Below are 17,734 nucleotides of genomic sequence, written 5' to 3' on the forward strand. Positions count from 1 at the left end.
CACTCACTGCTGTGTGTTCTGGGCCTCAGTAATGACTTCAAGTGTTGAGTCTCTCTGTCTCGTTGTGGTCCTGATTCAATTAACATTCCTCCTTAATTCTGATTCTCAATTAAATGCTAGTGCTTCTTTGAAAAAAAAAAAGCCTTTTCCCAGAAATATGTGAAATAACATTCAAGTTGTAATGAAGTGTGTCATTTTTTGTGTAAATATAAAATGTATAGGGCAAGTGAGAGTACATTTTTCTTTAATTGCAAAAAAGAATTTAAAAACTGCAGTTGTCACTGTAGCATTCGGTCCACCAGAGAAGCGGGTTGGTCTCAGCTGCGCCGGCTGGTGGAGAGAGCACACGCACCTGGGCTGCGTTAGCTAATCAGCCCAGGTGCTTAAAGGTGTGCTGCTCTCCACAGTTTGGGGCTGAGAGTGGGAGCCAATGCCAAGAGTGTGGTTCTTTATTTGAGTTGTGTTTAATTTCAGTTTTATTTCTTTTAACAAGATGGAGAAAAGTAATCTGCCTCTGAAAAGGGTGAGGAACTGGTCAGGCAGAAATCTGGCCAGCTACAAGCAGAGAACTGAAACGTTGCCCCTCTGTTTTACTTTCTTTTGTCTTTGTTATTTTAGCTTGTTTTAGTTTATTGTTTTTGCCTGGAACCCATGAGGGGGAAGGGTGAAAATGGCGTTTATTTTATTTCATGTTTGTGTGGGTGCGCGCTCTCACTCCAAGCGGAAACTAACGGTGTTCCCCGGCACTGCCGCATCTCCCTCTCAGGGGTGTCACGCTGGCGTATGAGTCACCAAATCCCAAAGTTTTGTTTTTTAAAGTTTTCTTAAAAAAACAAAAACAGCTCTGAATACTTTCTTGAATACAGCCATTATAAAATGAGAGAAAAAATAGTTCATGATTTCACCAAATTAACATACGGTGAAATGGTACTTCACTGTAGTTTACATTCTCTTCCAAGAGAAGAGTGTAAAATAGTGTTTTCTGTGTAGCAGTTGGCTAGATACAGCATGGGTAAAATGACTAAGTGCAGGCAGTAAATTATTTCTCTGTGGATTGATTGAGTGTGGATTTAATGGGTCAGGATCATTTGAGTGGATTTTACCAAATCATTTTGTCAGCAAAATACACAGAAATTAGATTAACTATATAACTATTTTATTTCCTTAATTGTCCTAAGTCTTCCTAAAATCTTTATAAAGAAGAAAGCAGTCACAAAGTTCATTTAATGGTATGAATATTTTTATTAAAAATTGGGATTTATTCCTGGGACATAGAACACACCTTACTTTTTTTTCCCCAAAACCCCAAAATGGTGTGATTTGGGCTAAGAGGACACTGTATAAGACCCTGTGCTTTGTCGGTGTTGGCGCTTGGGGAGAGTGTGAATGAGCTACATACAACCAGACACAGTAGGGACTCCTGAGAAATGCACATTCTATTGCATTTTTTTTTTTACAAATGACATTGTTAAATATGGCTTTTTGAATCTGAATTAATTTCCTCCTGTGTCACCTGACCATGGTAATTCGGTAATTCAAATTTCGTGATTTACAAGCATGCTTGAAGGCCTCGTGGGGATAAACTTGATGATATACAGTAAAGTTATTTACAGGATTACCGGTAAGCACCACCAGCTACCATCATAATGACTGACGCTATTTCGATTTTCTAAATTCCCCTAAAGGTGTAAAGGATCCATAAGGTGGCGGTGGAATCTATTGAGGCAATAGGTCCATTTCTTGTACGTGACCCTGATTTACTTCTACCTTTTTACAGACTTCAACAGCAATAACATTCTCAGCCAATGACGTGCACCCACCATTGCCTCTGTAGTTTCAGTACCACAGCTGTAGAGAATTTCTATTATTATTACTAGGAAAGAAGGGCTGAGGAAAGTGCCCACAATAACATGCTAAATTGTTAGGACACCTTGCCATTATCTAATGACAAAACATCTGCTTTGCAATTTTGTTTTGTTTTTTCTGTTAACTGTCATTATATGAGACTCAAGTTCCTGCCAAGGTCATTTCAAGACAAGTATATACAGAATGCAGTAGCCAACCTTTTGACGTGCAGCAGACTAACTGAATGACATTGAAACGTTTCATTTACAGCATTAGTTAGGTCAGTTACAGTAGCTACTTGTGTAGAACGGCAAACCTCAAGCTACTATACAGCAATGTACATGTACATATTCGAGACGTGTATGTATTTCTGCGAACACACAATGTATGTTAGCGCATGGCTTTGCAACACAGAAGAAAAACAGGTGAGAATAATCACAATCATTTGGAGAACAAAACTCATGGCTAAACTTTCATTTATAGTGCCTTAGCCAAGTAATAACCATGTAATTTGCCAACAACAATTTGTTGTTGCATAATAGTTCCCTACGTAGTACCAATTGGGTAACTTCACATGGACCTTAAGGTTGTTTTATTCAATTTTGCATTCCCTATGGATAACATTACCTCATGTATTTGTTTCTAAAATCCAGATAGGTTGGGCTTTTTATGTTGGTTCAGCATAAAGGGCGCACATTTCGGTAACGAATGAAATGGACACACGCATCGCCCAGGGAGACGGGGGTTTGGTCAGCGGGGCTACCCAACTCCGCATGCAGGGGCCGCTCGTCTAGCGCATCCGGCGCCTGCAGTCTGCATGGGGCAGCTGCGCATGCGGAGCAGCTGCGCAACAACAAGCAGCAACTGGCTGCATGCATTCCTGAGGAGAAGCGCAGCAGTCTGAGCTCTCCCAGAATGCCAGAGGACATGGCCGCAGTGAACTTAGGAACAGCAGAATTGGAAATAATTGGAATTGGAATTGGAAAAACAAAACAAGAAATTGTCCCTTTTCAATTACTCGGTTATTAATTGGTTAAAGAAGGCACTGCCCCAGACAGAACAACCAGTAATGACATCAACCATAACAATACAAGAGGAAAAAAACAACAGGCTTCCGATCGACTGTCGGAAGGCCTGGTAACTGCATAAATTTCCAGGAGGTTGAACATTGTGAGGGTGTAGTGCTGCTGTTGTGGCCCTGCAGTTGTAGGCATGCCCAGACCGGATGAGCAGATGGATATATTCAGGGTCTGGATGCGTAAGAGAGGATGGTTAGATACAGTGATATATCATTAGTCATAGATGGGCTGTCATGCAGTCAGGGCTGGAGATGAAGATCAGGTGGGATGGGGGGTCCTCTCCGCTTCTCTCTGTGACCCAAACACCTCTTTAGGTGGGACACAGCACTGAAAAACACAAGAGCCATTATCATCATCATCATCATCACCAGAATCACCACTACCAGAACTATCATAATAATAATTATCATCACCATCACCACTGCTGAAACTATCGTCATCATCATCATCGTCACCATTAACACAATGATCATAATCTTATTTGTCACCATCATTATTACATCATCATCATCAACACAACTACCATTATCACCTTCAGTAATGTAACCACAACTATCTTCATCATCATCCTCATCACCATTTGCTCACCTCTTTCATTATCATCCTTACATAACAATCATTACCAGCATCATCATCATCATCAGCATCATATCTTTATCTTCATCAGTTACAATCACTGGCATTGTCATGAAAACTGGAGTTTAGAATGTGGAACTTTACCTTTCAAAATGTAGTCAGTCAGTAAGGTAGGGACCTTCTCACTGTCTTCCTTCATTGCATAAAGAACTGTAGAAAATGGATGACATGCATAAAGCTGCTCAGTGGAAATAATATAAATATCAATAGAACAAATCATTATTTTTATTCCATATTACGATAATGACAGTTCTCATCAACATAAGAATATGAGTGTCTCCAAAATACAGTGTATTATGTTTTTATCAAAGAAACAGTTAGTGCGTTATTAACAAGACTGCAAAAAGGTTAAACAGAATAAACTAGTGTCTGTGGGTGGGTTTTCACATTATTGATCTTAAGTGTGTGAGAAGTCTATAACCTGGTCTGTCACCCGGACTCAATCAACGTATACTACACTCGCAACAAAATGCAAGCCTTACTTTTTTTACACAAAGTTCCACAGTCAGTAAAATTAACTCTCAAAACTGTGTTTGTTTAAGAAAAAAAACTTCAAAGTTAAGTTGAATCATCACAGCCTCGGAGCGTCTGTGAGTGGGATGTGTGTGTGTGCGTGGGATGCGTGTGTGTGTGCGCGTGGGATGTGTGTCTATTAGTGCGATCTATGCATCAGTGAGTGAGGTCACGTTTTTCAGACGCAAGTCGTGAAGACGAGACTTCAACATGCCTTACTTCTCGTCAGCATCTGAAGGTCTTCCACTGAGGGAGGGGCTCCCTTCTCCTCGTACGGGATCACGGTGTTTAAATACTGTAACAGAAGGGGGTGGCCCGTTAAACAGCACCCCTGGTGTTGTAGTGCAGGGATCTCAAACTCAGATCCAGGAGGGTTCGAGTGTCTGCTGGTTTTTTTATGTGTTCCTGCACTTAAGTGCTTCACTTACTCTAAGTCACTGATCGGCTAAAGAGCCTGCAAACCTTGTTTCCAGGGCCTAAATTGGCTGCTGATTGGAAGGAAATCAGAAAAACCAGCGGGGACTCCAGCCCTTCAGAACAGGAGTTTGAGACCCCTGTCGCTGAGGAAGCCGTTCGGCATCCCTCGACTTAAAAAATCACACGAGAGATAATCAGCAAAAATAAATCAGTCAAAAATAATCAAGAGACGACTAGAGTTGAGTGAAGCTTGACTGTGATTGGTCAATCTGCCTCGGTGGCAGCTGCAACTCGTTGGCAATCATGCAGCTGTGACTCATTACCTAGTTAAGGGCCTGTATGAGGGTCTGACTTCCTGGGCATGAGAGAGAGGACTAAATACTGCTCATAATGTGGCAACCATTTGGGCTCTCAGAGTATCTGTAAGAATGATTACACTGACCTAGCTTAAGTAATTCAAGGTGAGAACAGAGACACGTTATTCTTCTAGAAGTAAAATACATTTGCACAATATTCAGTGTGTGAGACTTTGGAACAAAAAAAAATCACATTGTACTAGCTAAGATTGAACCAGTAACGTGGGAAACTACAATTTCAGACTGCACAGAGATATGTAGTTCTTTAGGCAGAAGAATGAATCCCAAGCGTATCTTTTCCAGCTGAAAGACCCTGTGTAGCGCAGGCCTCCCGCTTGCCCAGTGCTCTCGCGGCCAGAGAAGCGCTCACAGCGCAGTCTTACCTGTTTCTCTGCTCCAGAGGTCCAGAACGTCTGCCTGATCCCCGCCTGCAGAATGCTGGAGAGGCCCTCCATGCTGAAGCGCTGTTAGAAATCATATGCTCAGGTAAGGGGGGGTGTCCAATGTGTTTAACACCTGAGATAACACACAGCCTGTAGACTGTGCTTTACACCCAAATGATCCGGGGTCCTGTCCCTGATCTCACACTCTGGTGCTATATTAGCACATTACCTCTTTACACTTTGAAAACAGACGTGTTGAAAATGACACACAACATGTCTAGTTAAAGACAACACATGTTGTCCTTTGTCTCCCTTTGTAACATGAATTGTAGTAACTTGGACAGAAAATGTGTGTTGGATGTTAACACATCCTTTTTGAAAGCGATCTATCCGTAGGATATTGCACAGGTACATACACACAGGCATGCACACACACACACTCGCACACACACACGCAGGCACTCGCGCACACACACACTCACACACACACACTCGCACACACACACGCAGGCACTCGCGCACACACACACTCACACACACTCGCACACACACACGCAGGCACTCGCGCACACACACGCAGCGGGCGCAGACCTTCACGGGCATGGCGCTGGTCTTCTCGGTGCGGGCGGGTCCCTGCGGGCTCGTGGCCTTGTCCCGGCGCCGTCTCTTGCTCAGCTCCCTCTGCTCCTTCTGCCGGTTCTGCACCTCCATCAGGGCCGTGATGAAGGAGTTCTTCACCTCCTTCTCGTACTCCAGCTCCTCCCTGCGGGCCAGCTGCTCCACCAGCTCCTCCGAGTACTGCTGAATGGCTGACTCCAGCCGACACAGCAACTCCTCCAGCACGGAGCTGGGCATCAGCCTTAGACCTGCGGGGACACATACTCTAATGAGAGGCGCACACCATACACGTACACTAATAAGAGGTGCACAATCCATCTGAAACAAATATGGCGTCTGTTTACCATAGAGCGCAGCTAGCTACTGTATGTACGACAGAATATGACAGTAGATAAGCGCTTGACACAGGCAAACAATGAACAAGCAATACTGGCTATAACTGCGGGCACAATCAGGTCAAGCAAGCAAACCAAAACTCCACCATTTTGATGGGACAAATCACGCATACACACAAGCACACATGCACATATTTTTGCACATATGGACATGCAATCTGTACTTTCCTAGTCCAACACATTGTGCTTTCACAAGACACTGAGTAACAACAGCTTAAAAAAAAAAAAAAAAAAAAATACAAGCTAGAATAAAACGGCTCAATTTTGTCAAAGCAATTTATCTGTATTTCCTCTGCTCACATTTTGCCTTAAGTGAGTGTGTGTGACATGAAAGGCTTGGCTCCCACTCCAAAGGTCCCAGTCAGAGAGAGTGATAGAGTGCCTCTCTCTCTCTCTCTCTCCCCCTGCCCTTTGGGGCGTAGCCGAGGCTGCTAAAGCACTGCAGCAGTCTCCATCAGCGGAGACGTGGCCTGTCCCAGGGGGCGGGGCCGGCTGTACCTTCGCATGAGCTGTTGTTGTTGGAGGCCCGAGACAACACCCTGATCTCCTCCAGCAGGGAGGCGTTGCCCTGCGCGGCCGAGTCCACGCTCTCCTCCTCCTCCTCTTCCTCGGTCTCCCCCGGGTCCGGAGAATTTTCCATCATCTCCACGATCTCCTCAATCACCTGGGAAACCAAAAAAAAAAAAAAAACACAAACGTACAGCAGCTTACAATAATGAAGGGAAAGTGAGGTGGCATGAACCATGCAATGGCTACAGTTACAGTATGCTGCTAATCAATTATTTGCATGAACCAATCAAAAGGCTCCCACAGAAAAAAACTCTGTGATTGGTTCAATACAGAAAGTGACAGCCTGTGACCATCATCATCCACTTCATCTGCTATTGATAACCAATGACTACTCCGCCCATTTTCAGGTTCAGAAGCCCAAAACCTGATTAATACCTAAGCGGACATCTCACATGCAACTTTTCCACATGCTTGAATCCTATTTTTCCCAGATTTATTCCGGGATATTCTGCCACTCAGAAATTCAGCCACAGGAATGCACTCAAATATTAATGACTCACAAACACTTAATCTCAGAGAAGTATCACATATGCTGAGATTTTCCTTAAAAGTCAGATAACTTTTAGACGCCGTGTATGAACCCTGGGATGGGGCACTGTGCTTGCCGTCACCTGGTCAGCAGTAACGAGGGGCTCCTCGCTAACGAAGCTCGCATTCTCATTCTTCTCGTTCATCTCATCTTCCTCCTTTTCGTGGATCTGCGGACGGAGAGAGGAAGCGCGCGCGTTCAGAGAGTGGCCCGTCTGCAGCGGTGCGTCTGACGCACTTTAAAGGGCCTTAAGTGGAATAATAATCGGTCTATTGATCTGCTGCTAGTTACGCTATGCGCATCGAAGCGCTTGTTTTTCTGATTCCCAATAACACTTTCATGGCAGTTTAAAATCCATCCACCTTTGTAGGGTAGCAGCAGTGATTCGTGGGCAGCACCGTATGGCATTGCTGATTGCTGGGGAGTTCACACACCACATGACTCCTCACGTATGACCTCATACTGTATGTTCCTCACGCCAAACCCCCCCCCCCACGCTTCTGCTGCAGCTTGTTGCTATGCACGTCGCCATCGCACGGCGAAAGCTTGGCAGCGATTTAAAAAATCACAGCATATCGTCGACTTCCACTAAAATCCTTTGCTTGCACTTTCACTGTATCAGCACCCCCCCACAATCCCCCAATCCCCCGCCCCTCTGGTCATGCATTTGAAACGACGGCATTGAAACTTGGCCAAACCCGCGTTCTGCCCCTCTTAGCTAAATGGCTCACTCGCGCAGCTCGAATCGAATGCAGGGAGGGACTGACAAATGCGATCTAAACCTCGATGCCGGAGACAAACCCCAATAAAGACACGCAATCCAATCAGCGCGTACAAGCGCAAGTGCTTTCCGCCGAGCGCTTGCGTCCAGCTTTCATCATCTGCATTTTCCTGCTCGTTTCCCCTCAGCTCTTAATTTAAATTATTAAACGCGGCAGTCTGCTGAGCACCGGGAATAGACTAATCCTGAAAACTTCACTGCGCTTCAATCTTATAAATCACCCGCCCACCTCGCTTCAAAACCTCAACGTTCATTTCAAAGCCACTCGGCTTCCAAGACAATAAGAGTCCGTGCGTGTGGCAGCTAGCTGCTTTACTGTCCTTATTCCGGGTGTGAGACACTGAAGGCCAAATGTACTTTAGAAGCAGTAAGCAGTAAGAAGTAAATAGAACCCATAGGCTAAAGCTGGATAATCAGTACAATAAATGATCGTGCTGTAACTGGGAGTTAATGCGCAAAGACTCAACCCGTTTCGACTTTTCATTTAGCCTACTCTCTAAAGAATACTGAACGCTGTCGCAGTCTGCAGTCTGTCGCAGTCTGTCGCTCGCATGGGCCTCTGCCTCTAATACTTGTCCTGGCAAACCATTCCAAGCGCTGACAGTCCTCTTTGTCAATTTTCCCACAAGGACATGGATAAAAATGTAGCTCATTTACATAAGTCAACGGGACTAGATATTAACAACAGCAAAATGTTGCAACAGCAAAAAATAAATAAATAGTAGTTAGTCACATATATATTTCCTGTATCAGCTGAAAAAAATCATGGTGATGTAATGGCTGCATATAAGTTCAAGCAAAACATGAATGGAATAAATTTAAGAGAATAATTTACATTAAAAGCCCCTTCCAGTTTTATAATGTGCGTTCCACTTGAACATTGTGTGCATAAGAAAAAAATTGCACACGCACCACTGACAAGGGCACATAGTGACATCATCCCTCAAAACAGTTCCTGAACATGAATTTGAAAGGATGTGACATTGTTAGTACACCCCCTCATTATTTCCTTGCTCCTGGCATTTCAACTGAATTCTCCCATCAGCAAACGACGCAGTGAGTCTTGCCCTCAGTCTGCCCCCTCTTTCTGTGTATGCGTAATTCAAATGTGTAGTTTCTCAAAAGGATACGCCTCTAATATTTGAAATTAATTTGAAGAGACAAAATACAGAGAAGCGAGTCATCATACAGAAACAACGTCAAATCCATGTCCACTTCCTCTAAGGAAGTGATTTTCATTCCTGGTCCTAGTGGGTTGCAGGGTCTGCTGGTTTTTATTTTGGCATTGATTTCAACAACCAATTCAGACCCAAAACACCAGGTGAGGAGAGTTAATTGAGCTATCGATTGCTTTAACTGGTCAATTTAGTGCTGAGTTACAACAAAAACCAGCAGAACCTGCAGCCTGCCAGAACCAGGAATGAAGATCGCCGCTCTAAAGGGAGGACACAAGCCCCGCCCATTCTTCCCTCACGCCCCGTCCTGTTCCACCGCTCGAGCACGGGTGTGGTCACTGCAGGGTGGGGAGTGCTAGGAGACCAGGCAGGGCACAGCGAGAAGGCACACTCAGTTTGTGTGAGCGCTGAGCTTTTAACGTGCGGCACAGACTGAGAGAGAATCGAACGCCTGACGCCACAGAAACATGCTACACACTTCACCACTTACCCTCACCTTCATCGGTGACAGATTGACATTAATAATGACTCAACATTAAGGCCAGAATGTATAACAGTGACACGCGTGCATATTGCCACTCTATTCATTTTCAAGAACTACTACGTGGGTCCTCCAAATCCGGCACGCAGTTGGCAACACTGGGCAACAACCTTCCCCCGCATAACACCTGCTGCGTTTGCTTATAATAGATGTGTGAACGTGAACCGGCTGTGTTAAACTGTGAAGAGCTGCACCGGCGGTGAATGTGATTGGGCGCTTTGGATTCCGTACCTCCTGGTCGGAGAAGCTTCCGTTGAGCGTCTCGGTGTCGTCGTCGTCCCAGCCGGAGCCGGAGGAGGGCAGGTAGTTATCGGTCAGGGCGTCCCACACCCTGAGGAACAGAGAGGGATAACGATGCAGAGAAACAGAGGGGGAAAAGGCTGGTAAAGGAGCCCAGGCTGGGCTCTGTGGCAGTTATGGCATTAGCTGCGACTACGACCGAGGCTACGGTAATGGGACACTATTTGCTCTGTCTAGCAAGGTTGAATTTGGTCAGCCAGAGTTCCTCGGGGCTCTCCTGTATGGTCACAGCAATGTAGCCAGTGCTCCCAGGCCAGAAGCTGTCTGTGCAGAGAGCTACATCTCTCTGCCCATCCGCATTATCAGACCATTAGCACAGAGCTACATCTCTCTGCCCATCCGCATTATCAGACCATTAGCACAGAGCTACATCTCTGTGCCATCATCAGCATCATCAGAGCAAAAGCACAGAGCTACATCTCTCTGCCCATCAGCATCATCAGAGCATTAGCACAGAGCTACATCTGTGTGTCCATCAGCATTATCAGAGCATCAGCACAGAGCTACATCTCTCTGTCCATCAGCATCATCAGAGCATCAGCACAGAGCTACATCTCTCTGCCCATCAGCATCATCAGAGAATTAGCACAGAGCTACATCTCTGTGCCATCATCAGCATCATCAGACCATTAGCACAGAGCTAGCCTACATCTCTCTGCCCATCAGCATCATCAGAGCATTAGCACAGAGCTACATCTCTGTGCCCATCCGCATCATCAGAGCATCAGCACAGAGCTACATCTCTCTGCCCATCCGCATCATCAGAGAATCAGCACAGAGCTACATCTCTGTACCCATCAGCATCATCAGAGCATCAGCACAGAGCTACATCTCTGTACCCATCAGCATCATCAGAGTATTAGCACAGAGCTACATCTCTGTACCATCATCAGCATCATCAGAGCATCAGCACAGAGCTACATCTCTGTACCATCATCAGCATCATCAGAGTATTAGCACAGGGCTACATTTCTGTACCCATCAGCATCATCAGAGTATTAGCACAGAGCTACATCTCTGTACCCATCAGCATCATCAGAGTATTAGCACAGGGCTACATTTCTGTGCCCATTAGCACAGAGCACGTGCTTCCGCCTCAGCTGCACAGACGCACGCGGCACGGTGATAAATCACAGCATAACCGCCGTTCCCAAATTAGGGAGAGAAAAAAGGGGGTGGACGGGTTACACAACAAAACAAGACAAAACGAACGCAAACAATCACAGTGGGCGGGCTCGCGCTTGTACACAGACGCACAAAGCGGAACGCAAATTAACACAATTTTTTTCCCCAGGTCTCACTGAAAACCATCTGCTTTTTCCATCAGCTTTGACAAACGAAATCAATTCTTTTCGACATGTATTTTCAGCGTTTCGTATTCTGAAGAAGGACATAAAAGCGTGCTCCAGAATGGTAAGATGATGATGCTATCTGCAGATTATCGAGAGTAATTCTCAGGCAGAAAGCTCGCTGAAAGCGACAGGGTGACTCCAGCTCATTATACAAAGCTTAAGTAAACACAATGATGAGAGAATCCCTGAGGCGAGGCGGAGCTGCATCCACCACTACATTTTCCTCTGACACACACACACACACACACACACACACACACGCACACTCACACGCACACACACACACACACGCACGCCCTCTGAAGAAGCCAGCCACTGTGTGCAAACCTCTGTGTTCCGCCACGACAACCGTGACTCATACTACAATTGTAACAGGGTCTTTTCTTTCTTGTGCAATTTCTTACGCAATTACTTAAGTATATAATGACCACTGGTTGAAAACAGTGTCCATTATTATACTTTTCAGGAATATAAAATTAGATGATGGGGAGGGGCCAGATAACAAAAGAGACAACACAAGACTAAAATATAAAACCCGAACACGATCAACAGAAAAGCAGTATTCTACCAAATATTTCGGGTGGCACAGAAGGGTCCGGTGCAAACCTTGCTGTTCGTTTCTCCAAAACAAAAAGATGGAGCTGCTCAGATAACCAGACAGATTTGAAACGAACAGTGGGCCGCTTAAAAAAGGGGCCGCACTTTTCTTGAGTACGGCGGCTGGCTCAGGCGGCCATCGCAGGGGCGGGAGAAGAGAGGCCGCTCTTTGTGTCCCGCGCCGCCGTTTGGCCCCGCGGTCCGAGCGACACGGCCCGGCACCGCTGGAAACAGAAGGCCATTCACCGCCGCCCCGTCCGCACAGCGGGCCTCTGTTGTTGTCGCGAACCCGGCCCGACATGGAGACAACAGGCCAGCGCCCGCTGGCACCGCACGGCACCGAGCGGCCCACGCTGCAGTACCTAGGCCCAGGCAGGGGGGCAGTGTCACATGCCGTAGCTCCCCATGCCCAGGCCTAAAAATAGACTCTCCCGAAGTACATACCGTACGGAGCGGCTTCACAAGCGCGTCCGCGGCTTCAGCTAATTAGCCGCTTCGCTTTCTTTGTTTTGGGGGCAATGTCCTGCGGTGCGTACATGCTATGCATATTTTCATAGTTCTGTTTTAATGATTATGTTATATATTATTTGTTTGTTTTACTTCTACTCGTGATTCTTGCATTACCAGGGTACGTCGGAAATGACATGCTGTTATTAAGCTTCCGGCTATGTCTGCCTCACTGCACACAGAAACGCAGAAGTGCACACTGCTACTATTCAATTACAGAGAAATGAGGTAAACGTTTGGTTTCACAACAATTAAACGCTCTCTAAATGCACCATGTGCATTAAAAAACAAACAGAGTAAATGGTTTTGTACTAATTTTACAATAATTTACATTTTTGAGGAGGCTCTTTCTATACAGTAAACAGCAGACAAAAACAATACAAACAGCATTTGCTTCTATTGCAAACGCAAAGATCTTGGGAATTTTGGTACGTGTATCCGCCAAAAATACTTACCAAAAACCACATACAAACTATATATAGCAAGAGGAGCCATTTTTAGACACTGCTTCATTTCAATAACTTTGATGTTTGCAGCTTCAGAACTGACAGAAAAGTGCAGCAATGCAGGCAGAACCAGAAAAAAACAAATAACTGACACAACGCATTATTGTAGAAAGGTATCATGTAAATGTTTGAGTGCCCATTCAATAATCTTATATTTAAAGACAAAATGAGCCTTTTATGTACAAATACGGATAACTACGGAGATGCATTTTAAAAATGTGTGCATTATCAAAAAAATTTAAATGTTTAATTTATTTGATTCTCCTATTTAAATAAAAATAATAACATTAAATGCAATTCAATTTAACATTTTAAATATAATCTCCCCATTTAAATGATTGCTTTATAAAAATGAAAATTGAATTTGGCTAAATTGACTTTTTGGTTGAGTTGATATTTTGCTTGATAGACCCTCAGTTCATCTCTGATATCTAATGAAAATATCAAGCTGTCATGCTATTTCTGGAAAGGTGAAGGGCATGGAGAATCTGCACAGTTGTTAACTTGGTGCCTTTGTCACACAATCTGGTGACAATGTTTGCAGCTTTTGATCTAATCCATGCAGATTTCCCCAGAAAGCACCTATCCATATATCCATAATGGTGGATTTTGTCCATGCTCATGTTTGTAATAATTTTATGCTCCCATCCCCCCAAATTCAAAAACTCGTATAAAAATATGCAGTGGTCTAAATTCCAGACCATTAATAAAGCTGTTTAAAGAATGCTCCCTAATGTTTTTTTAAATGAATGTTGTCACAAGATCAACTGTTTGAAGCCCCAATCTACACCATTTCAAGTAGAATATGAATTTGGTTCACATAATTCAGCACAATTTATACAGAATGAGGGATTTAAGCTTTTCAAAACTTTCTCTCTCTCTCAAAAAAAATCTTGATCTAGTTTCTAGTCCTATATCAAGATTTTCAAGATTTCTCCTCCTAGCAAGATCAGATGAGGGATGGAATGTCGGCCGAAGCATGCGCCAGCACTCACTCTTCGTCCTGCAGGCGCTCCTCATCCTCATCGTTGTGGGCGTGGTTGCGCACGGGGGCGAGGCCCTCAGTCTTGGCGTTGTAGTTGTGGAAGCACACGTTCAGCTTCTCGTCAAACTCGTTGACCAGGTCCTCCATGGACTTGAAGCTCATGATCTCTGAGAAGTTATCCAGCTCTGAGAAGTCCTCCCGGGCTGGGGGAGTGGTCCCGTACAGGCGCAGAGGTTCGGGTCCCAGTTCCTCCGCCCGGCAGGACCTCAGATCCTCAAAGTCCTCATCCAGACTGACCAGCGGGGCCTCCATCACATCCACCCACTGATCTACACCCTCAGAGAGCCCTGGGAGGCAAAGAACAGTCAACAGATAAAGTAAACTCACAGATACAGGAATACATCAATGCTTCTATTGGCGCCAAACTGGATAGCACCACCACGCTGGGTACCACTATAAAAACCAATATAATACACCATGAAATCAGGAAAAGCAGACGCCCTAAAAAGAAGGAAAAATATATAAATAGTAGAATTTATATATATGAATACGGAGATGTTTACCATCTATGGAATAATATATGAAAAAGTAACTGAGTGTCTCGGCATTCCCTGCCCTTTAAAATGCACATCTCAAAATATGACATTATTAATTCCTTTACACAAATATCAGTGTCTCTCCATTTTAGAAAATAGCTGCAGATATTCTCCTGAGCTCAAAGGTGAGAGAGAAAGGTGTGAGGGATTTTGTTATAAAATGAGACTGCATACAGCCAGGAAACATATGGTGCTGGGGAGCATTAGAGTGCTAATTAGCATACGGACAGCAACGACTCTCTATTTCCACATCAGTCAAATAAAGAAAAGGTAATTATGTGTGACACTGTTGATGCTCAATTGAGTTGAACTCTACTATAACTAACTTCCATCTTCACCAAAATTTATTTAGCCTATGAAGTGGACTTACGAAGAATGACAAAAACGAAATGGCATTAGGCAATATAACACCTTTCCAGATCCCAAGGGCACTTCATAAGATAAAGGCCAACCATCAAAATTAGCAAGTTCAGTAGGTAGACTAAAAATTGAAGACTGGCTTGCCAGTCAATAGTAACAGACATAATCTACATTATAGAATGTTTTATGTGACTTAACATTGATGGAAGACCAGTTCAACGGCACATCATATAATATAATTAGCGCTCCTACTCCATCACAAGAAACAAACTGTTAACGAAGATAAGTGTTACATCTGAAGCTTACAGTGAACCTCCAGGCAAGGAGGAAGATCATGGAGATATACATTTAAAGGAAGGTTTGGAATTTCCCAGCAGTTCTCTCACTGCCCCCAATCTCTACTCTCAGTGGTAGAAATGATTGTTGGGCTAAATTGATCTGACACTGCAGTCAAACTACCGAGGGTCCGGGCCAGCCTGCAGTCAGCCTGGGAACACTACGCTAGATAAGAGCCTTCCAAGCACCCTTATCTGTCTCTTACAGGCTAGACACAAGCCATGATTCAGTCTAATCGCAACTCACCCAGTGCTTAACTCTGTTAGTATTCTGATTTTTAAAAATATATTTTTTAGGGTGGGGGTGGGGTGGGGTTATGGGGGGATTAGACTATTCACCATACATACTTAGTTCTGCCGTCACACAAACGTAATATATTCTGGATCTGAAATTGTAAACAATTGCAGCCATTTCTTACTATATATTATTTATTACTCACGAGAATGTTATACAAAGTGAAGTGAAATGTACAGCACATTGCTTTTTAATGGCAGCAAAACACTTGTTACGGATGTTTGTTCTTTCAGGTATACATTCTCAGGATGCCATGCTCTCTTCTTTAAGGGTGCAATATTTTTGCACATAAATCAACCCAAAAATAAATTCAGTTCGATTCTACCCAACACATGTAGCCTGTCTCTGCTTGCAGTAGGCGACCATTGCTGTTATTGCATCAGCATCGCTCGTTCCAGCATCACTGATTCTCGCAGAAAAAGCCAGCAAAAAATGAGCTCTACTCGGCTGAAAGAAACTGTCATCGTCTTCTGGATATAGTATTATTATTATTACTACATCGGATAAGACGCTATGCAAACACACACCAGAACGACCAAAGACAGCTTAACAACAGAGGTCATTCGCTGCAACAGAAGCCGTCCCCATTTTAGAGTGAGAAGAAAAACAACGCTGAGCTGGGATGAGCATGTTTCAGTTACACCTGCTTGCACAAGACCAGCGATATGACTGCGCTCATATCACTGCACTGACTCCACAAACAATGTTTTAATGTAATGTTATTTATTCGTTTGCAAATGCAAACAATGCGATGTATAAACACCAAAATCACGTAGCCTACCTTTCCTTTATTCACTTCACTCCTTTCGAACAAATAGCCTGTTTCATTTTGCGGGAAACGAGCCCAAATTACATTAGCTCTCCAGAAGGAAAATATCGGAATTAAAATGCCAAAAATAGGCCTTTTAAATGAACTCTGCAATGTACAAGCCTACTGAATTAAATTAATTATTTACAAAACACGCAATTATAAGAACACAGCGGTAATTATCGGTAGCTTATATCAATAGAACATGATTACAGGCTATACAAAACATTGTAAACAACCACCGTATCCCCACTGCCAAAGAGGGAACGTAGGGAAGAATGCAGATACCGCGGGGATACAGGAGGAGGACCACTTTCGAGAATTGCTTCGGGATGGTAAGAAAACAATGGATCCGTGTAAATTACCTGTGATTATTGCGTTCCGGTCGTGTGGCGGAGAGCCCCTCCTAGGCGATGCAGATATCTCCTGTACTTTCATTCGCACATCTCAACACGGGTGAAACAGAGGCGAACACAAGCATCCCTCTCCACAGACACAATAGCAGCGCTATTTTATGTCATATGCAAAGCCCTTTTTACGTTTTTCCCCTCCCGATCTTGAACGAATTAAGCTGGCTGATACAGATTTTGAGCAAAAACAGGCCGGTTAATGAGCTAGCTCAACTCTAGAACGGCAAGTGTCAGCATCACCCCCTCTTTCCAAAATCTTCCCTCTGTCCTCAATTCCCTCCCCCGCCTCCGTTCAACAACCAGAACCCAGCGCACTGAATATTCATGAGCCCGAGCCGAAGACGTGTGAGCTTCGCTTTGAGGTCAAGTTCTCTGCCTTTCGGAGACTGATGGACTCGTGCAGTGCGACAGACCATCGTCCTGCGGCCGCATATGAGTTTTGTAGCTGCCAATCATCAAACTGTTATTTCTACTAAACCGGTTTGCATGAATGTGTACCAGATAGAGATGCACTGACGTAGGCTATTAACGAAGGAGAAAACAGGACGTTCTGATCTCAATGGGTTGCATTTCGAATTCCATCGGCATTTGCTCTGAAAAGCAAAATTAATCTCATTGAGATGCGCTATGCAAAATGAATTGGGTCGTGCAAATATAACTTGTAGAAGCCACAAAACAGATTAGGCTATATGTCGGATGGGTGGTATGGGTTTATTGTAAAATAATGTTAAAATGACTAAATTCCACTACACGAAACGTCATCTTAAATAGCGTGTGAAAGTTCATGGAGTGCACTGGCTGTCTAAATTTGGGAATGATATAGTGCGACAGAATAGTCCTATATT

General features: G+C 44.2%; 1 protein-coding gene and 1 long non-coding RNA gene across 2 annotated transcripts; one reads left to right on the plus strand and one right to left on the minus strand.

The window, feature by feature from the left end:
- Positions 1-1,222: 1,222 nt before the first annotated feature.
- Positions 1,223-17,324, minus strand: LOC135236076 (fasciculation and elongation protein zeta-1-like). Its single transcript, XM_064302247.1, has 10 exons — positions 16,845-17,324; positions 14,096-14,432; positions 10,070-10,169; positions 7,424-7,510; positions 6,741-6,906; positions 5,821-6,095; positions 5,230-5,310; positions 4,293-4,368; positions 3,645-3,710; positions 1,223-3,251 (listed from the first exon to the last, which is right to left on the minus strand). Exons 1-10 carry the CDS (start codon positions 16,915-16,917, stop codon positions 3,235-3,237), a joined length of 1,278 nt encoding a protein of 425 aa, XP_064158317.1. The 5' UTR covers positions 16,918-17,324; the 3' UTR covers positions 1,223-3,234.
- Positions 4,746-6,784, plus strand: LOC135236077 (uncharacterized). The gene is made up of 3 exons (XR_010324509.1): positions 4,746-4,951; positions 5,150-5,332; positions 6,665-6,784. It is a non-coding gene; the product is annotated as an uncharacterized LOC135236077 (long non-coding RNA).
- Positions 17,325-17,734: the final 410 nt, after the last annotated feature.

The sequence above is a fragment of the Anguilla rostrata genome, chromosome 12 (genome assembly GCF_018555375.3).
Source record: "Anguilla rostrata isolate EN2019 chromosome 12, ASM1855537v3, whole genome shotgun sequence".
NCBI classification, from domain to species: Eukaryota; Metazoa; Chordata; class Actinopteri; order Anguilliformes; family Anguillidae; genus Anguilla; species Anguilla rostrata.

Coding starts and splice junctions, on each gene's coding strand:
- LOC135236076 (XM_064302247.1), bottom strand. CDS start 16,917: ATGAAAGTACAGGAGATATCTGCATCGCCTAGGAGGGGCTCTCCGCCA. Junction 14,433..16,844: donor CCGGAACGCAATAATCACAG/GTAATTTACACG, acceptor TTTGCCTCCCAG/GGCTCTCTGAGGGTGTAGAT. Junction 3,711..4,292: donor CCTTCAGATGCTGACGAGAA/GTAAGGCATGTT, acceptor CATTTTCTACAG/TTCTTTATGCAATGAAGGAA.